Raw genomic sequence first — 24,132 nt, 5'->3', positions numbered from 1 at the left:
GCCAGGTGTTCATTAATCCCAATTCCACCCTCATCACACTTTTCAGACCTTTCATTTAGGCTTTTCATGTGCATTAGTAGTTACTCTTGTGAGGGAGACAAACACAAGTGTCAACAGGAGACTTAAGGTCACAGATGAAAACTGCTTCAGCACCAGTACTTGAAGGTGTATCTACTGATTCTTAGATGCGATGTCTACTCGATTTGATCAAAGTCACATAATTTCTTATTGTCACATTAGCTAGAACTATTTAATCTTGGTCAAACTACTCTCTGATTTTGTAACATCAAGTAATCAGTAACTAGCAGCACTCAGCCTGTAGGACAACCACAGTGGCTATGTGACTATGGATGGCTTTTTTATCTTTCACTTTTACATGGTGAACCATTATCATTCAACAAAAGTCCCAAAGGAAAGTGTGCTCCTAGTGAATGTTGCAGTGCCTAATTATTAGGATCTTTGTCCCCTTCTAGAGTTAACAATGCCCCAGTTATACAGTAGGTAAAGTTGGACACTTTGAAAATAGATCCAGAAAGGCTGTTACACTGAAAAGAAACACTGAAGACCAGCAGCTGGGGATGCTGAGAAGAGTGACATTGTGTCTCTGTGCTTCAGGGGCTGAGGCAATTTTCTCCACTTTTGATTCGGACCAAGTTCTGCCCTACAGCTGAGCCTCCAAGTGCTTTATACCAACGGAGAAGGGCTACACTTTCTTCCAAACCATTCAAAGACAGCAAGAAGAGGCCAATGATTATGCCTGCACTGCTTTCCATTCACTAACTCAGGGCCTAAACACCCCCTCAAGACGTGAGAAACACAAGCTCATTCCCCTCTTCCAATATGACCTTGTGTCACCCTTTGCTAGGACACTGCCTAACCTGTAAATCTACACAGTTATATGCACTCTTAAAGTTCTTTTCTTGCTTGTGAGAGCTGTCTGGATGTCTTCAGTGGGCAGAATTGTCAGCTCTTCATGCTCAGGGATCTGACACATCTGTAGCTCTTGGCCTTTTTTGACAGGGAAGAGAAAGAGACTAGCTTAATTTTTTTCTAATGAAGAACTCAGCTTGTGTCTTTCACATCTGAGTGAGTACTCTAAAATGCACAGCTGAAATCATTTGGCAAAAACACATATTCTGCATTAAGTATACTTGGGTTAATTTTCAACAGTTTAGAATAAAGGTCAAAGTTTAAGCGTACGCTATCAGTCATTTCTTCTGAAAACCTTTTCAAAACTGTAAGTACCTAATTGTTTTGCCATGAGAATATTTTCCTTTGTCTCAGTCTAACAGTAGTGTAATTATATTTGAGTAGCAGTTTGAACTGTGCACAGTAAAACAAGATTTCAAAACGCTTTTTGCAACTGAAAAAAAAAATTAAAATTCTGATGTTATAATTGCTCTCTGCGTGGTTACCTCATGTGATTTTTAATCCTGTTTGTAAACAAAACAAGGACTTATCAGTTTATCCATATGACTAAGCTCATCCAAATGGAAAATGCATTCTACATTGAAAATAGGATGTCCCGTTGGCACTCAGGCAACGCAACTTGCAGAATATTGTTTTGTAGACATTTACATCCAGATATTTGTGTGATTTTGTTCTCCTTTTTATTGGTTAGCTAACGTGAAATGTGGTTTAAAACTGTAAAATGTATTTACAGGTTTATGTAGGACAGATGGGTCCAAACTCATGTCTCTCAGTGCTAGCCTTCCTGCTGTTGTCAGCTACACTGAATAAGCCTGCTTTGATCCACACCAGATGTATCTTTGTAAGCCAGCCTTGTTCAGACCAAGTTATACGAGACGCTGTACTTTATGCATCTGCTTTGTAGCTGTAGCCTGTACTGAAACTGCTCATACTGTGAGCTTTAGTTCTTTGTGCACTATGTAAAGTGGGTGTTTTCTGATTACTTCTCTGTTTTTCTGTTTGCCTGTGGAAATTTAGTCCAGTAGTGGAGATGGCTGGAAGAGGCAGTTGTGATGTTACTGCTAACTAACTTCTTAGCCTGCCATAAATATGTTCACAACTCAGTGCAGAAGTGGAAGGAGTAAGGTCCTGTAAGGAGGGATTCTACTGACGTTTTCCCTGAAATTTCAGTGGACATCACAGACTTATGAGTAGGATTTAAGTGTAGGTGTTTACATGCTAGCTGGTAGGTCAATCAGAACCTGAGGGCAAACTTTTGCAGAAATATATATTCTCACGTGGCCTGTGCAAATTCCTCCAGTGGCTTGTTACAAAACCTAGTCACGATGTGACTATCCTAGTAGCATAAACTGCTTCTCCTCTTGCTGTTGGCTAAAGAGGGACTGATTGATGTTCACCGAAGGAGATAATTTCCTTACAGCTGTGCTGATCCTAGAAGGCCAGCTGTGTTCAGGGCTGGCCTGGGCAGCTTAGGTTAGGGCTTGAGACCATAGTTCCACAAATATTTGAGGTGACATAACACATCACTGGTGTTCAGATGTGCAGGTTTCACTCTCCATCCTTTCCTACTCTGCTTTCACCCCCGCTTTCTCCTCTCTTCTCATGTTCTTGGCTCCACATTCCCTCTCTTTTTCTTATGTTGGTCTGACACTTGTTCAACCACTCTGTGGGCTAGATCAGCTCACTACATGGAAAGCAATCTTTTTCCTGCATTAAATTTCTGCCTGTTTAATGAGTTAAATAGGTTTGCAGAAGAGTCTGGAGAGCCCAAGAGTGAAGCAAGGTAAGCAACAGGAATGTACAACGGAGAGCAGGCAGATGGGAGAAGGGAGTGGGAATGCTATTGGTTCATCTTTAGGCATAGAAATGTAGTCTGAGTTCTAACCTAGATTTAAAGTGTGCTGTAAATGCACCTGAGCTGAGTGAATTATGCACCTACATATCTCTGATAATCTAGGCTGTTAGTCTATGTTGGCTTCAGTTCCATTTGACCAAGTGTGACCACAAAAATATTTGAAAGCTGGGGAAAGCAACCTCAGGAATATAGCTGGAAATAATAATTCTGCCTATTTTGTTATACAGTTAATAATCTTAATAACATTCCCAGTAAAAAATGGATTGAAATGCACTTTTCCATCATAATTTATGCTTTGAGGGAAGGTAATAATAAGTAAGGGCAAAAACTGACATTTTGTCATCTGTAATTTTATGAGGGGCAGTGTGATATTTCTGATGACCCAAGAGAAACTTGGGCAGAGGTTGCTGGCTGGTTTTTTTTAGCACCAGAAGAGAAAACCTGTAATTACCCAGATGATGTTCCCTGTGTATGTTAGTGAAATGCAGGGACTGGTGTAGTAAGGGACAGAACCCAGTTGCCAGCTCCTAGGAGCAGAGGAGCATAGACATAGGGGACTGCAATCTTTGTTCTGTTGCTTACTTTTTGGCATCACTGGTGAGCTACACTCCAAATAAAGCAGTATTAAGATAAGGCATAAACCATTCCCTGGGATATAACATTTTATGCCAAATTGCAAAAGCAAGTGCAAAGCTGTATGAGCACAGTTTAGTACTGTGCTTGAACACAGTTTGTGTAAGCATCTTTAAGCAAAGCAGAAGCACAAACTATTTATATATCATAGTTAATTGTCCGAGTTGCTGACCACTTACACTTAATTGTAAGGTAAGTATTCCCAGGAATGCTATTACACTTTTAGAGACCTGAAATGAGAAGGTAGCTGTAGACGGAATTAATGCCCAGGAATTCGCTAGGTATCAAGTTAGTTAAGAAACACATTTGAGAGGATTAACATCGTTGTAGAAATTAGCGTTGGAAGAGATTGACTGAGAGGGTGTTGGCTTGAATGTGAAAGGCAATTCAGTCCTATTGGTGGGATTGTCAAGCACAGCTTGCTTCCCAGCTGTGGTTGGAAAACATAGAGAAGAGCAGGTGCTGCAAGATTGCACTTGGAAAATGTATCCAAGATGAAAAAGAGGAAATTAACCTATATCCTTCCTGACTATAATGTAGAGCTCTAACTTGCCCTGTTTTTCTTCACCCTACCCCATCAGGCAGAGGGAACTGTACTGAATAACTTAATTTAATGAAGACTATATGGCAGTCCTTAGAAATAAATCTTCTTTAAACTGGTGTTCCCCCTGTTTAACTCATTGTGCTAACCCTCAGATGTGTAGGGGCTTTTACAGGTAAGTATATTCCATGTCCCTGGAATATATTGCTCCTTCTTTGAACACATTTTTGGGAAATATGTAAGATGTGTAAGAAAACAGGTGGCTTAACACTACCAGAAGTTCTAACCATTAGGTCGAGATGGAGATGACTAAAAGTAGGCAGACAAATAAAGAGGGATGTTTTTGCAAATCTTGGGAGGGGAAGCAGAATGGAGTTTGGTTTGTCTCCTTTTAGAACTTAAGTTGGTCTGGTTGTTTTGATTTTATTTTTCTCCTTCTAATTTTAATGCCAAGAGATTAGTCTCGAATACAGTTTCTATTAAAATTAACAAATTTACATTGATGCCAGTGTAAGAGGGGAGAGCTCAACAGAACATGCAGAGCAGAACTAAATGTCCTTTTAATGGCTAGCAAGGACAGGCATAGTAAATGAAGACCATGGAGACAGGTATACATTAGTCAAATATATAGGTCTTCATTCTCCTGTCTCCCACAGTGATCAGTACCAAATACTTGTGAAGAGGACTGAAGAGCTGTATTACAGACAAACTAGCTTGCCCTCAGAATGTGTCTTTTCTCTGTTTCTTTGCTTACTGGTTGTATGCTGGTGGCAGCATCCAGTATCTGAAGAGAAATAGCTAGCTGTTACATTGTTGACATTCCCATGTTGAATTGTCTTGATTAGACTGAAGCGTACAGGCTTGTAGCTTTTGTTATAATCCAGTTTGCAATTATTTAAGGAAGACGCTCAAATATCAAGTATTTTAGAAGGAATCTGACTTTTTGCAAACGTGGGACAAAAATGTTTCTTCTTTTCTTTCATCTTTTTGGACGCTACAATGGGATCATTGGACAGACTCAGAAGTCGGGATCAATTAAAAAAAGCAACATGAAAGAAGCTGAGAAGCCATGTGCAGGGGACAAATTCTGCTGCATTTCCAAGCTGAAGGTAGAGAAATATTTTAGCAATTTTGTGTGAACACACAACTGTAATTGTTTGCACTTATAGTGGTTTGGTAGAAGTTACAGTCTAGACTAAATGAATGAATAAGCTCCATTTCTTTCCTTATCCTTAATGCCTTAATGAAGGTTAAACAAGTTTGTAACCAGTCATGTGTCGCTTTTTATGTCCCTGAACTTTACACTCTGTGATGTGTTGGAGGTATCGGTGATCACTCCTTTGAAGCTCCACCTCTGAATTTGTGTAATCCGCCTGGTCTGACATGTTTACCTTTCCTTCTTAAACCCCTGAAATGAGCCCTGCCGATTGCAACATGGCAGTAAAAATTGGCTGTTGATGTACCCGAGACCATCAGTTCTCAACCTGTGGTTTGCGGACCCCTGGGGGGCCATGATGTTGTCACAGGGGGGTCTGCCAAAGCCTTAAAGCAGGGGTGGGGAATGTCCAGCCTGGAAACATTTGGTCTGGGCCGTGGCAAGCACTGCACCTCATTTTCCCACAGTCCCCTCCCCTCAATGCTCCTCTCGTACTCAAGCCCCCCCCACCTGCCCTGACCTGCGTGAGAGGTAGCAGCACCCTCACCTTTGCCGGGTGACTCTCCCCTCTGCCCTCAGATTCACCAGCAAGTCCCTCTGTCTCTGGGCTCTTCAGGGCTGGCCTCTGGTAACAAGCGTGAAGGTGCTCTCCCAGTCCCAGCGCCGCACCTCAAGGCAGTCTAGTGCTTCAAATTTTGAATTGTCTTGGTGGTCCGTGGCCACAAAAGGTATTTAAAGGGGGTCTGTGGTGAAAGAAAGGTGGAGAAACCCTGCCCTAGACTATTCAAGTTGTCAAGAAGTGCTATAGAAGGTTGTAAAATAGCATGGTTATAATAGTAATTCAAAGCCCAAATACATTATTTACACTGTTTAGCATTTGCAGCAGATGTATTTAAAAATACTATTGATTTCATTTTATAAATACTGTTTATTAAGAACCCTGTAGTTAAAAGGATTTGAATACTACTGCATATATTCATACTTACTTTTTACTGTCAATTGCTACTAGATTCTTGTAGAAAGGACACGCTATTTACTCCTTCGTTTTGAATTGATTTGTTCTGGGCTCATGACATCTACTGAGACAGGAGAGCAGACACTCGGTCAAGTAACTCGATCAAAGGAAACGATCTTAGTTCTGCAAGTAATTTGTCATTCAGCTGAGCAAAGGGTGCGAAAATCTTTGCATCCTGGTCTGGCTGCAGAAGTTATTCAGTCCTGCAGATGGCAATCTTGCCGCAGACACACATGGGAGAGGCTGCACCTGTCTTGGCTGGGGAAATTGGGGCTTAAGGTTTCTGAGGACAGTCTTGGTCAATGGGAGCAGGTGAAGAACAAAATCCCCAAAATTTTTTTTTTTTCCTTTTGGTTTGGTGAAGCCTTAACTCTGTGGACAGGGATAGATGATGGGATTTACACACATATCAGTGGAACAGAACTGTTCACTTGTTTTACCTGAAAACACATCTTTGGGGAAAATAATCATGGAATATTCATAAATATATAATCTTGAATTCTTTACGCATTCTCCTTTTTCCTTCCTAGGTATTTCTGCTGGCACTATCACTTGCATTTGTTGGTAAAACGATGTCTGGTGCTTACATGAACAGCATGTACACACAGATAGAGAAACAATTTAATATTCCATCTTCTTTAGTGGGGATCATTAATGGAAGCTTTGAAATTGGTAATCACTCGTTTTAATATTTCCTGTTCTTTGAAAATATATGTTGGCTGAGCATGTATTAGTGACTCTTATGTACATAGCAATCTGTCAATTACTCTTCGTGACAATGGTGACCAACTATCCCACCATTTCAGCTGGTACTTACACATTTAGTGTCTTGGAAACTAACAGAACAACTTCAGTGAGGAAGTTTAGGATTAAAAGCTGGTTCAGCTAATTTCTGCTATATCATAAGATACAACAGAACAACTAACAAAATAGAGCCAGTTTATGAGCTTTGTATTGAAGCTTTCTGAACAAAACAGAAAGATTTTATTAACCTTGTTTGAATTTAAGGTCATATTTAACATTTTACAGTTCTTTTAATCAGTGACCTCAAAGTTGGTTGGAGTGGATTGTCTCTTTATTCAAACTCAATAGTATTTCAAGATGTTGTACCTGTACAATTGTAAAGAAAGTTTCCAGTTCTACTTTTAGTGATGCTTACTTTGTCTATCAATGAGTTTCATTGTCCAGTTACAAGTTTATGTCTTGTTATTGCCAAAAAAGCCAAACAAAAGACTTGATAGCTTCAAAACCATCTAAATAGAGATCCTCAGAGGATATGTTTTAGACCCTTAAAGTCACAACGTGGATCTTTTTATCCCTGGCTCAACTGAGGAAATGGTTTGCATAGGCTGATATACACTGACAGAAAGAGGAGACAAGGCTCCTTCTCCCCCTTTTTCTTGTCTCCTATATCTGCTTGTGCAAGAAGAAGAAACTGCTGGAACACCATGCTGCTGCCTGCAAAGCAGTCTGATGGGGCAGCTCAAAGTTATGATAGAGAAGGAATACCCAGAATATATTCTTGCTTTTGATAAGGAGGAGACTTTAAGAAATATGAAATAGCCAAGATTAATGAAGTGGTATGTAAAAGGCTTATTATTTTAAATAAATTATTCTCCCATATGCACTTTTCTATGACCAGTTGTGTCATTCTTATCTCCAAGGTTGTAAAATAACTGTGAATAATCATAGTAATATTTGAAATGATTAAGAGTCAGTGTATGTGGCAGACATATGTAACTTATTAGGACCGTGTAAGTGTACATCTTTAAGTGTCATTGAAGGCACTGGTTCAATAGTCTGGTTCAATCATACATAAAAAAAGATGTTATCTTCTTTCAGAGCATGATGCTCATCACTCAGAGACATGGATTAGTTCTTTTGACAAAAAGATCACAAAATTAGTAGGTGTATGATTACTAAACTGCTATTTTTGTGGGGCCTGATTCATAACATGAAGCTTGATTCTTTCCTTAGTTGCATAGCAATAAATGAAGAGTAGAGAAAATCAATTGATTTTGAAGTGAAAGTGGAGAAGAGGTTGAAGATTTTTAGCACATTTGAATTTTAAATGGTACTAGATACAAAAATCTGTATTATTCCTCTTGAACTATTACTGAAATTAATATTAATTTATTATTCCTTTTTTCTCTGTATGTCATTTTGTGTTTATTATTTTCAGTACAAAACCACTTGGATATATACTTCTTTATTTTCCCACACATTGAAAAATATCCTAGAAGAATAACTTCCTAAAACAGCTGTTATTCTGCAGCCCCTGGGACTGGTCTCTATACAAAGTAGTGGGAAAATTCTTCTCTACATAGGTGCAGTCAAAAATCTCTCTCACCATGACCTCTTTTCCATTCTGCCTTTTATTCTATGTTCTTTCTACATGATGTAACTCTTCCACAAAAAGGTCACAGATAGCAGGGAATTACTGCATCATTTACACAGTTCCCTGTCTAGTTACAGTTTTTACAAGACAAGAGAAGTAATAGATGTTGAGCTAACAAGATATATTCAAATTTGTGTTGCACTTTAAAAGATATAAAGATGTCTTGGTTTGTAGATATGAACCAGGTTCTTTTTGCAGGCAACTTGCTGCTGATAGCATTTGTGAGTTACTTTGGAGCAAAGCTTCACAGACCCAGAATAATTGCTTTGGGCTGCACAATTCTGTCATTTGGATGTCTTTTGATATCACTTCCTCATTTCCTGTTTGGAAGGTGAGTATTTTGCTCAGCTCACAGCAGCTTCCGTAATGCTTACTTGCTTTAATCTATAACTTCTCCCACTAAATAGTATTGCTTATTGAGAGAGACATTGCTGAACATGGGTACAATATGATAATTGTAGAGCAGCTTGTTTTGTTTTGCTTCTGAGATGGCTTCATAAGTCAGTCATCATTTCCTGAAGACAGTTACCCCTCTGCCAGGCACCTTCCCTTGTCCTTGCCTTCATCCTTGTGCTACATCTTGTGTGGACTCTCTGAAGAAAGAGTGGCCTGTGATACTGTCACATTACACTACTAGCTCTTATCTGTTCGGATGGGCAATACAAAATGATTTTTAAAGATGTCTTTGGTCTGGAGCCTGGATAACAGATCACACCTGATTGCTGTGTTGGCAAGACCTTTACAGACCATAATGATTCTTTAACCACTTTTTCACTATTTTTTCATGGCTTAAGAAAATAATCATTTAGGCTTGTCCATATTTTAATTAGTGAGATGTCTTTTGAGAAAAGAAGATCCTCTAATCTTGTTATGTCCAATGTGGTACAGCTCTGACATTCTTGGTGGCACCCTCTGCTTAGGGTGTAAATTGGAGTAGAATCTAAGAAGAATAGGAGAGAAGGTGATACAAGGGATTTCACTAGGGTGTTTCATCAACTCCTCTCCTCCTGAAGTATCTGTTACAAGATTATGTTAGAGACTAGGTAACAGTCTGGATAAAACACTGGGTTGATTCCCTGCTACTGTTCCTTTGTTCCTAGCCTGATTTGTTACTGAGGCTCAGTTAACTTTTGATGTGGGTTTCCTTCTTCCTACAGCTAAACGCTCTTCTTATAGATTCATTACTGAAGTACAGATTTATGAGGTGCTTCTGATGTATTTCTTCTTAATCTAGACATGCTTTCCTTTGATTCAAACAGGTATCATATTGAAAGCAGTATTTCACAATGGGAGAATTTTTCAGTCATGCCTCTGTGCCTTGCTAATCAAAGCTTGTTCTCTTTACCTACAGAGGAACCATCAACAGGTATGACTCTTCCTATGTCTGCTAATACTTTTTCCTCAGTTTTTATAGCGTTTAAGTAAATAGGATTTTATTTTTATTAGCAATTATTTCAGGGTCCTGATTTTGAGCAGCACTTTTAGCAGGCTTAAAAACTATAGGTCAGGAAAATTCCTAGCCTTCTGGTTTCTTTAGTCTGTGACTCCAGAGCTGTAGCTTTTTTTCGTGCAGTTTTCACAGTATCCGAACATCTCAGTTAACATCCATGTCAATCCATTTTGGGGAAATACAATACCAGGTTGTTCTCACAAATGTTCCTCTTTTTGACCTGAAATACTATGATACTGTAAGGAGGTGGGAAATGTATTTGGACAATGGGTAAAACGTGTCAGGATGCTTTTTCATTGTACCACACAAGAAATAGAGCTAGATCAAAAATCTAGATCCCACTTCCTTTTTGAGAAAATAGTTTAAACTAGGCTAAACTTCTCTGAGAGACTGAAACTAGGAATATGCATATAAAGTAACTACTATCAAGACAAAAGGCTCAGAGGAAACTATTAAATGATCATAAACAAAATCCTCACACTGAGGATGGGATTAATCTCCTGAGTCTTTAGCTACCTCAAAGAGAAGCATTTAGTCTGAACCATCTCTTTAGGCTCCCTTGGTAGTTGGTCAAAGGAGACTACAGAGCTCTTGCAGAGTGTGTCCCTTGCTGTAAGGACATTCATGCTCTTTACTTTAGGGTGGGTCAGATTACCTCCTGGATGCACCTACAGACTGTTGGAAACTTAGATGATTGGTGGATGGCAAAAGTTAGGTGAGATGAACCCCACAGTTAATTGTTATATTTTGTGATGGTGTTCCATCAATGTGTGCTAAAGTTGAATCACACTGCTGTAACATTGTACGAACACAGTGACATCAAACTATGGTGGTCTTGTGGTGTAGTTTACTGTGCCTCCGTTTAGTAACAAATGTGGCTTCCCAGTTTTCCAAGACTGCATGTCACTTAAGGCATTAATTTTTCCATCTTCACAAGGAAAAGTTGAGAAAGGTGCACTTAATAGCACTTGTTAATAATCTTTCGTTTGAAGATTTCAGATATTCTTTTTCTTCATTTTATAAATGCACAAATTAAGGTATAGGTAGGTAAAGCATTTTCTTCTAAATTATATAGCCATTATACACATTAGAACCTATAGGTCCTCTAGCCTATGACTATACTTGGGTAAGGTGATTGTTTCCCTATTGGTTTGTGGACAAGCAAAACTGTGATGTTCATACATATGAGTTCAACTCCTGTTGAACTCCTGTGATGCAAAACTGGTTTGAATTTGACCGCATCTGCATGTGGATTGCTTCACCCGTGTTTGCTGACAGCAATCTGACGTTGATACAGGAGATCCAGGCTTGATTTCTGGAGAGTAATGCTTTTATTTAGAAACTCATCAGTTGCTACTAACAAAGCTGGTTTTTATTTGCTAACGAATGGGTACTGAGAAGTCTCAGCATGCCAAAGTGGACCATAGAGAACAGTGGAATCTGAAGCAGACTGTATGGGATGAAGAAATGCAAATTCAGCGAGAGAAAGAAAGTGCTAAAGGTCACGTAGTTTCTGATATAACTGTCCTGATGTGGGGCAAACAGGACTGTGCTTTAGCATGGTATTCTTCTTCTGAGCTATGTAGGAGGACAGATGTAAATAAATGAGAGCTAGATCCCCAGATATACTCACTAGGCTGGCCAGATATATTGTTATGGGTCTTGATTTTTATTGAGAGTTGCATAAAGGTCACAGTGAGTCAGAGACTTCCTCAGAGCAGTGCCCAGACAGGCAGATTGTGGGCTATGTTCCAGTGGGTGCCTGCTCAGGGAAATGTTGACTTGAGTTGCAGAGATATGATGGAGGTAGAAAACCTTTCTGTAACATTTGGTGACATGTACCAATTACAGTAGAATTTGTATATTATTTTCCAAATCAGAATCTGCATTGTTCTCAAGATGTCCCAAATCTGAAATTGAATACCCAAACAGCTAGCATCAGGACAGATGAAATTTCTGGTTAGGGAGGTCATTGATATGGAAGGCAAAAATCTGTAGTGCTAGAACAGAGCTTTGATGTAAGGGTCTAAGCTGGGGTTTCTGGGCGGTAAGGACTGTTGTACAGAGTGCTGGTTGACATTACCAGCAAACAGTTGATTAAATAATAACATATAACAAATAACACAGACAGATCTACTTTCCATGTGATTTTCTGGGGACTTATGAACATTAGTAAACCAGAAGCTAGCATTCTGAATCAAAGCAAAGAAGCTGGAAAGCTCAGGAATCTCATTCCATGCAAGGGAACACCACAGCTTCTGCACTGGCATGGCTTTCTTGTAAGCAAATGGTGGCACCTCGCTGTGAAATCTGGAAGTCTTCTGGTTTATTTCAGACAATGTTCTTATAATCAAATGACAATGTGTGGGATTTATGCAACAATTACCCGAATCATTGCAACAGACTCCTGAATTTCAGGAAGATGGTCATACTGTTCTTGCTAGCCCACTCTTCCAGCCTGTCCAGGTCTCCCTGTAAGATGACTCTCCCTCCTCATGTGTCTGCCTCACCACCCAGTTTGGCGTCAGCAAACTTGGTGAGAGGGCTTTCAGCCCCATCATCCAGATCATTTATGAAGATGTTGAATAGTGTGGGGACCATTGTTGGTCCCTGGGGGGTCCTAGTTGTGACAGGCTGCCAGCCTGAGTAAAAGCCATTGATCACCACCCTCTGAGTGTGGCCTGTGAGCCAAACTCCCACCCATCTCACAGACTGCCCATCCAGTCTGTATCTTGCCAGTTTGTCTAGGAGGAGGCTATGTGAAACAGTGGCAAATGCTTTGCTGAAATGCAGGTAAAAAACACCCACTGTCCTCCCCATGTTGACAGAAAGTATTACTGTGTTGTAGAAGGTGATCAGGTTAGTCAGGCATGATTTTTCATCCCTTCATCACTGATGTTCAGGCACTGTCTTCTCTTCACTGACATGAAAATGGCAGTTTTGGTGAGGGAAATGAGTAAAGGGAAGGGCCTAGGTTATGCAGAGGTTGGACTGCCAGGTGGTTGGACAAGGTATGGCATGAAGAGGGAAGGGACTTAAACTTTACTCCAGCAAGTCCAATAGCTTCTTCCAGTTCCTTTCAAGTATTGTGACTACTTATTTCCCTGTTTTACAAGACAGACCTATAAACCAAAGTTTAAGCTGTTAGTCAATTCTTTGTTTCTATAATTCAATTAATAGTTAGAATTAAAACATTAAATCTGGCTTCTTATTTTATTCACAGAATGTGAAAAAGAGCCTGGGTCCTTGCTGTGGATATTTGTGATGGTTGGAAACATAGTACGAGGAATGGGTGAAACTCCCATCATGCCCTTAGGCATTTCATATTTGGAGGATTTTGCCAAAGCAGAGAATTCACCATTCTACCTGGGTAAATCTACCCCATTGTGATAACTGCTCTCCCCCAAACAAATACACACATAAGCAAAAGCGAGGATTATTATGACTCCCTTTGGTAAAATAAAGGAAAACAGAAGACAGACGTTATTGCCTTATCAAAATAATTATACTGTAGAAATTGTAATTTAACTAGAAATTAACTTGTTGAAATGAGGCCATTTTTAGGCCCAAAAGTCTATTCAGTAGCACTGTCCTAAACATATATAATGATTCCAAGAAAATAATTATGTCTGGGTTCTAATTTAGTATGTTTTCTCCTTTACATACTTTAGGATGTCTACATACAGCAACTGTAATTGGCCCCTTCCTTGGTTTCTTGTTGGCATCATTCTGTGCAGAACTGTTTGTTGATCTGGGATCAGTAGATGCAGGTAATGGATGAATATATAAAATCTTACACATAAATTGGTAGGTATTATCAGCACTAAAAGATATTTCTTTGCTCATATGAGATGTCTTAATTTCATCTGACTTTGCTGGCATTTCTTTTAGAATGGAAAATCTGTGTATAATATTCAATTCAATACAAGGCCTGAATTCACACATGCACAAATGAATCTGCATATAAAGTATCTGATGAACAATTGTGTCATCTGGCTTAACATAGGAAAGGACTAGAATTAATTTAATACAACACACTGAAATTTGCCAGAAAATTAGTAACATTAGAAAAGAAGACTGGAGACTATTCTCTTTCATCAGCCTCATTTTAAGAATCTTTAAAATGTTTTTAATATATCATATGTCAGAGATAACTAGGAAAACACACAATGACAGCAAAGAATGTTTCTGAACTAATATAAGACGTGTGGTTTTGGTTTAGCTTTTTTTTTTTTTTTTTTTTTTTTAATAGAGGACATAACTATAACAGCTACAGATGCCCGCTGGGTTGGAGCATGGTGGCTGGGCATTTTGATTTGTGCATTACTAAACCTTCTCGTGGGAATACCTTTTTGGTTTTTGCCAAAGTCCCTTGTGAAGGAAGGAGAAACCAATGAACCTGAGGAGATGAGTAAAACAAGTGTAGTACCATTGCAAGAAAATTATAAAAATGAAGCCAAACAGACCATATATGAAATTGCTAAAGGCAAGTTATATTGTATTTTATTTCCTTCTTAATTTAGTCCTTAAGGTGTGAACTATGTCTGTGTATTGTTATAAGTAAAGATGGGTCCAAGGTATGAAATGCATATTTTGGTTTTCAGCTCTCTGTAGGATTTGCACAGGGATTTAGAATGGCTTCTCACAGAGGAAGAAAGCTAATTTTCTAGATACAGGATCTGAATCCTTTCCCCCTCTTGAATTTCAAGTGCATCTAGATCTGGATCTTTTCTTCCTGGTAGAGGATTAATGCATTGAAATCTGGTTAAGAATAATATGACTCAGTGAGCTGTGGACAAGTTGCATATATTAGCGCTTGTACCCCACATTCACTGTGCAGGAAATCAGAAAACCAACACAAGTCTTGTGCATTTCTTGAGTCTAATTTAAAGCCATAAAAGGGAATTGACATGCTTAAGTTTCTCATAAACATGTAACGGCTGTTGAACAAGGATCTATTTGACTTACATTTACTCATGCTGCTATTGGCAACTTTCACATCTGTGGTCTTTCAGATCTATATATCTATAGGAAGCTATTTGCTATTTTTTCCTTCCATTTTAATGCTAAAGTAAGTGAATAAACATAAGTGAATAAACAATGTAAAAGGCTATGATTTTCAGAGTAGTCTCATGATTCTGTATACCCAGCTTAAGGCCCCTTGACAGCATCTTCATTTTCAGAAAGTAATTGCCAAGAACCAGCTACCTCTCCATGGTGTTTCAAGCTAAGTCCTGCAAATTCACCATACTCAAAGTGAGTACTCAGATCTTAGCTGATATTGCAGCTTCATTTTGATAAACACAGCATCTTTCTCTGCTGTCATCTAGCCTTAAATGAATCCATGAATAAAGTGCTGCTCTGGTGAGGAAAGGTTCCTCGCTCAGACTGTGGGTCCTAGTATTCCAGAGTCCCTTATGTTTTCCCTTATGTTTTCACCATCATTCCCTCCCTGTGGTGGTGTGAATGTCCACTGCTCCTGAATATCCTGAATTAAAAATCTTTTAATTTCACAGAATGTTTGAGGTTGGAAGGGACCTCTGGAGGTCACCGGGTCCAACCCCTTGCTCAAGCAGGGCCACTTACAGGTAGTTGACTAGGACGTGTTCAGACAGCTGAACGCTAATCGCTAAGGATTTCAAGTTGAAAATTGAAGTATTTATAGTTAAAATGAATCATCTCCTCAGAAAGCTCTGATTATAAATTGCATGGCATATATAAATAATACAGCCTATTTATAAAATGTTTCAGATATTTGACTCATTTTTGCAAGGCTTGCATACAGATCCTCTCCTAGTAAGATACTCTGAAAGATATATATCTGTCCTAAGCAGTGCTCACTTTCAATGAAGCATGGTCATTGTTTTACAGATGCTTATGTTTTTCTGCAGAGTTTCTTGACAATAGCTCAGCACATTAATTAAGAGAGAACATTAGACAAAGAGGAATTGTGGGGTTTTTATGGTTCAGATCCTGACTTAATAGGCATTACGCAGAGAAAAGACCTGTGTAAATTAGTTTCTCAGATGCTTACTTGGCTGGAGACTGGCAGATCCAGACTTTGGAGTATGGTGGGAATAACTACAGTCATGTCCCTTTTCAGGCCTCTTCTGCCCCATCACTGGCAGTAGCAATAACCAAAATCAATGATCAAATCTCTGGGGGCAGGTTGTCACAGATATCTATTGTGTTTGCACCCTTGCCTCCTTGTACTCCCTTTGCACGCCAGGTGCAGGAAAGCGGTTTTGGTGAATGCTCTGAGGGCATGGGATGAAAGAAAAAGGAGTAGGGAAGATGGGGAGTAGCTGCTGCTGCAAATCTTTGGGTGCAAAGTTTAGTTACTGTAGAGCTAAAAAGCTTCAGGGAACGTTTATGATAAGGTTATTACTGTGATTTTTTTACAAGCAGCAACATGCATTGGTGTACATGTGTGTGTGAGGTTATCTTTGTGTAGAAGAAATGTGTTAGGGTAGCCTGGGCTAAGCAAGTAATCTTTGGCCTTTGGGTCTGCCAAAGCACAAGAATTAACCTGATCCAGCTCAGGACCATTTTTGTTCCCCTCTTCCGCCCTCAGCTACACTGAACAATGGGTGATTCTTTTCATAAAGCATCACACTAACTTGTTACATTATTTCATTCCAGATTTCATCCCCTTCCTCAAGGCTTTGTTTCGCAACCCAGTTTATATGTTATTTATATGCATAACTGTGTTACAGTTCAGTGCCTTCAATGGCATGATATCCTTCATGCCCAAATATCTGGAACAGCAGTTTGGAAAATCTGCATCAGATGCCATCTTTTTAATTGGTACGTTTGCATTTTGCTTTGCTCTGTTCTACCAAGTAGCGATGTTCCACCAAGTAGCAAATTCTCTATATTTATTTATACTTTTTAAATGCGTACATGTATACATACGCATACTAAGGTCAAATGCTTCTACAAATTAGAGATTCCACACTACAAAGCATTTCTAAACAATCATGCATTTTCTGCTAAGCAGCTCTTTTCTGTGCAGAATTTTATTATCTACTTCCCACCTTTTGAATTGGCCCAGAAAGTTCCGCTGATATGAAACTTGCACCACTGATCTCAAAGAGGTTATGCTAATTTATATCAAGAGTGTGGGCCCAATGTTTATATTATCTTGATTAAAAAGTAGAGGGTAGATTTAAAGATAAAGTAAATAAAAGTTAAAGTTGGAGGGTAGATTTCATGTTTGTGAAAATGACATCACTAGCAGTCTTAAAACATAGATGTGTTGAACCTATGCACAGCTAAAACTGCCAGTGATCTTCAACACTTTCCATCAACTCCACTCCTTAGGGCCATCTGAAAGCCTCAGATCTTCTTTCACATGCAGAACTCCATGGATGGAAAGCACTGAGCAAATAGCTGTCTTTTTTTGTCTCTTTATTGGCTTGTCTTTTTTTATGAGTGAGGACAAGGTGTTCATGCATTGGAAAATGGAAATGGCAAGTACTTGCAGCACAAAGCAAACATCCTGTAACTGCAGAAGCCTTTCTATGGTTCCACTTTATCATGTCTTAAATTCTCAGTGTTCCCTTGTGCAGTGACTTAATTAGGCTAGAATTTATTTAATCATTATAGAAGAATCATCTTAAAATACATCTAGCCAAACTTCTGTTCCTTAACTCAGTGCTTGTCTTTCACAGTAGCTGCACCATTTTCTTTAAAACCTGCCACACAGAATGTCCCAGACCTTATGAGAATTAATATTGTCCTCTGTTACCAGCGTTTTGAAGCTGTCCATCCAAAGGCATGTAACTATCGTACATCTTACCTGTGTTGCATTGACATTGCACTGCTGGGTTGTATTTTAGACAGACTCTTTTCTGTGTTGAAATATATGGTATGTTGAGAGGATCCAAATTCAAGTTTAATAGTCTTCCCTTATTCTCACATTCTTCATGCCCACCTGCAGTCAGGTAGTTAGAGAACTAACGTTTTGAGCAAAGCCAACTAAACCATATGATGCTTCTGTAAAACTACTTCCTAAATGTCTTTCAGCCAGTCTTAGCTTCATTAAAGTATCAAACAGCAAAGAAGCATGAGAGCACATTCAGTAATCCCATATGAAAGTCTGTTCCTCCTTTCTGTGATGCTCAGTGTACACCAAGATGTGCTTCACTAGCTTATCTTCCTGTTGAGTTTCTCTCTCAGCTAGCGAGGCTGTATTGATAGGGAGACTGTATTGAAACCCTGTCTTTTTTTTTTGTGTGTGTGTGTATTGGAACTAGATTGCAACTGTAGCTTGCAATTTTTGAATTAATCATTTCAGTCCTACCCTCTAGCTCAATCTCCAAGCAGTTCCCAAATGCTGTTGACTGTTGCAGATGTTTTGGGTGTGCAAGGGAACTAGTAGAGACCCATTTCTGACTGTAAGTAAACTATTCAGTCACAGGCATTATATGAGTCTTTGCCAAACACAGTCTTCCATTATGAGTGGCTTTGGTCTCCTTTATTTTAACATGGAAGTTTCACTTGTTTAAATAGGTGTTTACAACTTACCGATTATATGCATTGGGTACTTTTTTGGAGGCTTATTCATGAAGAAACTCAAGATAAATATCTATCAGGCTGCGAACATAGCATTTTGGGTATCTTTACTGGAATACCTTCTCTACTTTGCTGCCTATTGGACTGTCTGTGATACTTCACAAGTTGCTGGCCTAACAGTTTCCTATGAAGGGTATGTTCTTTGAGACACAAGAGGACTTAAGGCAATGGAATGATTTTTCTTGTCAAAAATCAGCCAGAGACTCCATAACTTTGCAACATTTTGGTTTCATGATCTAAATTCTCAAGGCTTTTTACTTGCATGAGACAGTAGGTCTATCTTCTGTTATCCTTGTTTTAAACAATAAAGTGTATTTAAAAAGATATCTGATTCATGCAATTGCATGTCCATATTAATTCTTTTACTAATTTAATTGTACATTCAAGTCATGTAACTGCAGGTAAAAATAAAAAGTTGTTGATAAAATTAGGCACACGTGAGAGCAATTTCACAATTACAGAGCGATAAAACCCTTTCTTTATCTTACGCTGGTTTACTGGAATTTGATTGCTATTGAGTTATCAGAGGATATTTTATCTGCAGTTTATTGATTTGAAGCCTGCCATTAATCATCGGGAAGAGTTGTGTCTGTAAAATGCACATGTAGATATATATGTAACGCTTAAAGACAATCAAGAACATACATGCCACAGATGAGAAAAAATGCTGTAGGGTATGCATACCTATCTATGAATTGATAACATTAATATAATGTAATGTAATATAACATCCTATAGAAAGATAGAAAAGCATGACTCAAGGATTGCAGCATGTAGTATTATGTCCTGGATCAACATAGAATCTTAACTATTACAAACGGTTACTGTAGGTATTTCATTACTAAAATATTTACTCATCTTCTAAATGTATTTCAGAATACAGCAAGTTTCATATGCAGAAAATACTCTACTTGCTGGCTGCAATAGGGATTGTGATTGCCCACTTAAAATATGGGACCCTGTTTGTGGGAACAATGGAATCACTTATGTGTCACCTTGTCTTGCTGGGTGTAAAGCCTCAAGAGGAACGGGAAAAAGTATGGTAAAGCATATATTTTATTGTACTGTAATTATGAAATATAGTAGGTGAGAAATATCCATATCAATATAGGGTGGGAAACATACATACATGTACATTTAATTGGATATATAAGGTGATAAATAGAGTTGGACAAATTCATTGAGTGAAACAGAAATTCCAAACTGAATATGAAAATCAGTTTAAATTCAAGAATATAATGAAGAAACCTCCTTCTAATAATTGAAGGAATCTTAAATGCTCAAAATGGAGTGAGAAATTTTTCTCAAGATATTGTCAGTTGGAAATCTGAGTGTCCAAGAAAATTTCAGCCAAAATGAAATTCTATAACATGGACTTAATAATCTCTTCTACCTTGTAGATCTAAACAAATAACCAGGTATTATAGAAATTTTATTATCTTAATTAATAATACATTTTCCATAAAAAAAAATTTTAAGTTCTACTTAGACTGAAAACAATTGAAAAGAATGAGCTCAATAAAAACCCTAATCATACAGATTTTAGAAAGCCTTTGTACTTTACAAACAGTTTAGAGAAGTATTAGATGATAGTAAGGACCAGACACTTGAAGACCTTGCTTGCCTTGTCTGACATTTGAGAGCCCTTATTCTAGCATTAGTCTCACTGATTTCAGTAGAAGCAAGTGTTTGAGTAAGAATATTGCAACCCAGCCTCAAATGTCTCTGGCTTCTTATCTGCTGGCATTTGAAAGACCACACACTAGGTTATGAAAAAGAGGTCAGATCTATTTGCACTATAAGGACCACATAACCAGGCTGTGCTGGGAAATATGAGGGCTCTCTTGATCATGGACTCTCTGAGGAAGAACAGTCCCAGCTGCATAAGAGGACCATAGCTTCCTCCTGCTCTCTGACCCCACACGCCACATACAGATGATGGCTGGACCTGTGCCTGGCAGAGTGGGAGTGGCTGCAGTGCAGTGCTGCACATGTGTGAGATACTCAAGTGCGGGAGAGAGTGAGCTAGGTGCCAGCTGTGTGAGTTTCTCACTTGGTGTGTGAAGTTTGACAAGTCTGTGTGATTAAAATACTCTTTTGACAGGTATTTGAAAACTGCACCTGTGTTGCAGCCTCAGGGTTTTCATCTCCAAATGTCTCTGCAATTTTGGGCCAGTGTGATGGCGAAGAAAACTGTGACAAGATGCTTCATTATTTTTTAATATTGACATTAGTCTGCAGCTTCATTTTTTCCTTAGCAGCCATGCCTGGGTACATGGTCTTATTAAGGTATGGTAAAATGTCCTTATCTTAAAAACCTACCAGACTTTTTATTCTGAGGTCAAGCACTCCCAGGAATTAAAAGTGTGTTTGTTTGTGTATGGAAGGAAAGAATAGAAAGATCTTATGTCACTTCTGTGCTGTGTTAATGTTTAATGTCATGTCAGCTTTAGAACCTGTTGTTGCTTTTGTCTATCAGCTGTATCCTGAATTAATGTAGGACCACTGAGTCAGGGCACTGAGATATTGAGATATGTGTGATACCCATGTGTTTATTGTTCACATCAGCATGATGGTGATTAAGGCACAATTGTTTTGTGCTTTGTCTTGGCCTCAGTTCAAGTGGATGATACCAGGACAATAGCTTTTCCTTTTGTGATTTGGCAGTGCTAGCTAAGGAACTTCAGTAAACATCACCTAATGAGGATAATGAAATCTTTCAACCAATGCTTTAATTAGAATGGTTTGGGCCTAATCTGATGAAAAGTTTGATTAGAAAAAACCAGAACAGAGGTAAACATTTCTTATTAATGTCACATCTACTAATTGGTGTACAATGTAATTATCATACAGGTCTCTAAAGCCTGAAGAAAAGTCATTTGGAGTGGGTATCCATGGACTAGCTTCAAGAGTATTTGGTAAGAAAAGCTCTAACACACTTCAGAAGCACAGTTAAGTCTGATCTAGAGTTAGATAAGGATCACATCAGGGCTACAGGCATGGCACAGGAGTCTACTTTTATGGACTGTCACTGATCAGGAAGAATTTGGGTTTTTTCACAGTTTCTAGGCAGGATGGCAAATTAGAACAGCTTTCAGTTTGCATTTATTTATACTGGGTAATAGGCTGACTACATCTGCTGCTCATCTGAAAGCCATTTATGTTCCTTCGCTCTTGTTATATGTGTATCAAACACAACACCCACTCTCACTGATGACAGGAAATGTTGAGTTTTGAATAGGAATCACAGTCTATATTGTAGCATGTATATATTGTTAAACACGCAACAGGAAAGACAATCTTTGGTTGAGGGTACGTGGATAAGGAAGAAGAGAGAACATAAAAAATACAGAGAACATGGTTCATGCTGCAGGAGGACAGGACAGATGGGGTAGGTGAGAAGCAGCATAGGTTCTATAGTGTATCTGCTAATCAGAAGAAATATGCTATTCACAAAAAAATGTTGCTAATATTCTGTTTAGCTGGAATTCCATCTCCCATTTATTTTGGAGCTTTGATAGATACCACTTGCTTGAAGTGGGGTGCTATGACTTGTGGTGGAGAAGGAGCATGTAGGATGTACGACATTGTCACATACAGGTATATATTAACTTTTTTTCATTTTTCCTTCTTACTGTATTATTACATGCATAAAGATTTAATCTTACGCTCTTTACCTTAGTACACAAACTGCTCCTGTGTTGGAGATTTGACACAACAATTTTCTTTGTCATTGGCTTTATTTGTCAAGTGCAACCTTTGCCACAGATGTTGGAACACCCTTTAAACAGAAATATTCTGGTATCATAATTACATTCACTAATGGTCTTTCATGAGAACAAACCTTAAACCACTGAATTCTGATAAAAAAATTAAAAGCAGTAAGCCCTTGTGGGAAAAATGTTTAATGGCTGACTATGCAATATCTTTGGAAAAGAAAATGGTCAAAACAATACTTGAATTAAAATAGGGGATAAATTTATAGAGAGGATATAGTTACCCAAGTTGGAAATTGGCCCAGGATACTACACTTCATGCTTGTAGTCCTTCAAGGAGCACTGTGGGAATTTTGAAGAAAAGTCTTGTTGACTAATGGCCTCAGGCTTATTCCTTTTAATACTGTGTTGAGGTTGATTTGGAAAAAGAATGTTAGCTCATGAATACCCAGAAGTTTTACTCAGGTGGTCTGAACTCTCTCTTTTCCATGCTGAGAAAGCCGTAAGGGTACCAGGAGGCTAATGTCACTGGCTAAATTTGTTGCCTGAAGTTGGGTGATGTAAATAGCCTTTTCAGTGACACTGACATATTCTCTATTCTCATGTTGATTCATCTTCTGTGAGATCCAAAAGGATTAGGGCAGAAGTTTTAGAGTGGCTGGGCAGTTGTTGTAAAACAATGTATGATGAATAGTTTTGCTATTTTTTCATGAATGCATATATTTAATGAAGCTCATCCTTTATTTCAGGTGGCTCTATCTTGGCCTGCCAGCAATATTACGTGGAGTGTCCTATATCCCAAGTACAATAATTCTCTTTATTTTAAAGAAGAAATCTAAATCTGAACTCCGAGTCTTATTAAATGCACCAGTAGAAATGCAGGATAAAGAACAAGAAGCACTGAAATAGCATTTCAAAGCAGGACATATTGTGAAAAACCCTTGCAGTGTAAATTTTGGATATATCCTTGTGAAAGATTTCATATTTTAACTAGTGAACACTTGGACAGAGATGAATAGAATTACACATAGTTGTATCCTAATTATATTCTAGAAGTATCAGTTCATAAACAGAAGTTACAGGAAAAATGCGTTTGGTGTAAAAGAACAGGAATAGAAATAAGAAAACTTATGAAATGACAGGGTTGAGTTGTCTGAGCAAAGGGCTATGAAGCAGAAACAGTTTTCAGTCCTGGTTTCACTGAAGATAATAAGAGTTTTGCAACTGACTCCAGTGATGCCAGATTTCATCCTGGAATTCTTCAACGGCTTCTGCCACACCCTCTCTCATTGACTGTAGACAGTATTTGTAGCTTCTTTGGGCCTGAGTTTTCCATAAATTTATTTGATTATGCTGTTAGTCCTTTCAGGCAGGGACTGTTTGTTATTCTGCATAGTGTAGGTGGTCAATACATTGGGAACTGGGTTTATGACATGGTCTGAGTGCTATGGTAATAATAACTAAAAGAAGAAAAATTAATTTTTTGAAAAATGCAGTCTTATGGTGATGGTTTTGGTGTTGCATAGAGCATGAACAAGAAAAAGTTGTAAGGATTTGTTAATTCAGTTGCATTCACTCTAAAGGGGAATAACTCACACATTAAGCATGATAGAATGATACTTGTGAGTATTTTGCCCATCATATTGCTGTCTGCTAAATCCTATACCTCCTCATGGCTTGTCAAATTATTCTTTGAATGGTACATAATCATAGTCATCCATGTGCTCTTCCTCATCTTTATCCAATTTTTATTTCTCTCAGATGTGATGCCATAATGAATGTAGTACCCATTTGGGGTTCACTGACAAGGAGGTGTTGCCCTGGGATGTCTTAAATATCTCAGAAAAAGACCCTGAATGTC

General features: G+C 38.5%; 1 protein-coding gene across 1 annotated transcript; it reads left to right on the top strand.

Moving 5' to 3' along the window:
• The first annotated feature begins 4,981 nt into the window (after positions 1–4,981).
• Positions 4,982–23,691, top strand: LOC141924216 (solute carrier organic anion transporter family member 1A2-like). Its single transcript, XM_074826357.1, has 14 exons — positions 4,982–5,068; positions 6,661–6,802; positions 8,727–8,859; positions 9,788–9,894; positions 13,202–13,348; positions 13,650–13,748; positions 14,231–14,464; positions 16,621–16,785; positions 18,493–18,688; positions 19,432–19,597; positions 20,660–20,844; positions 21,409–21,473; positions 22,038–22,155; positions 23,021–23,691. The coding sequence occupies exons 1-14, from the start codon at positions 5,009–5,011 to the stop codon at positions 23,178–23,180; spliced, it is 1,977 nt and encodes a 658-aa protein (XP_074682458.1). The 5' UTR covers positions 4,982–5,008; the 3' UTR covers positions 23,181–23,691.
• Positions 23,692–24,132: the final 441 nt, after the last annotated feature.

The sequence above is a fragment of the Strix aluco genome, chromosome 5 (assembly GCF_031877795.1).
Source record: "Strix aluco isolate bStrAlu1 chromosome 5, bStrAlu1.hap1, whole genome shotgun sequence".
Classification (NCBI taxonomy): Eukaryota; Metazoa; Chordata; class Aves; order Strigiformes; family Strigidae; genus Strix; species Strix aluco.
Note: the sequence above shows the minus strand (reverse complement) of the source record. Positions and strands in the feature narration are given on the sequence as shown.

What these genes read in the sequence shown, in the direction of transcription:
- LOC141924216 (XM_074826357.1), top strand. Translation starts at nt 5,009, where the DNA reads ATGAAAGAAGCTGAGAAGCCATGTGCAGGGGACAAATTCTGCTGCATT. An exon ending in TAATGGAAGCTTTGAAATTG is followed by an intron (nt 6,803 to 8,726) that starts GTAATCACTCGT and finishes TTCTTTTTGCAG; the next exon opens with GCAACTTGCTGCTGATAGCA. An exon ending in CATATATGAAATTGCTAAAG is followed by an intron (nt 14,465 to 16,620) that starts GCAAGTTATATT and finishes ATTTCATTCCAG; the next exon opens with ATTTCATCCCCTTCCTCAAG.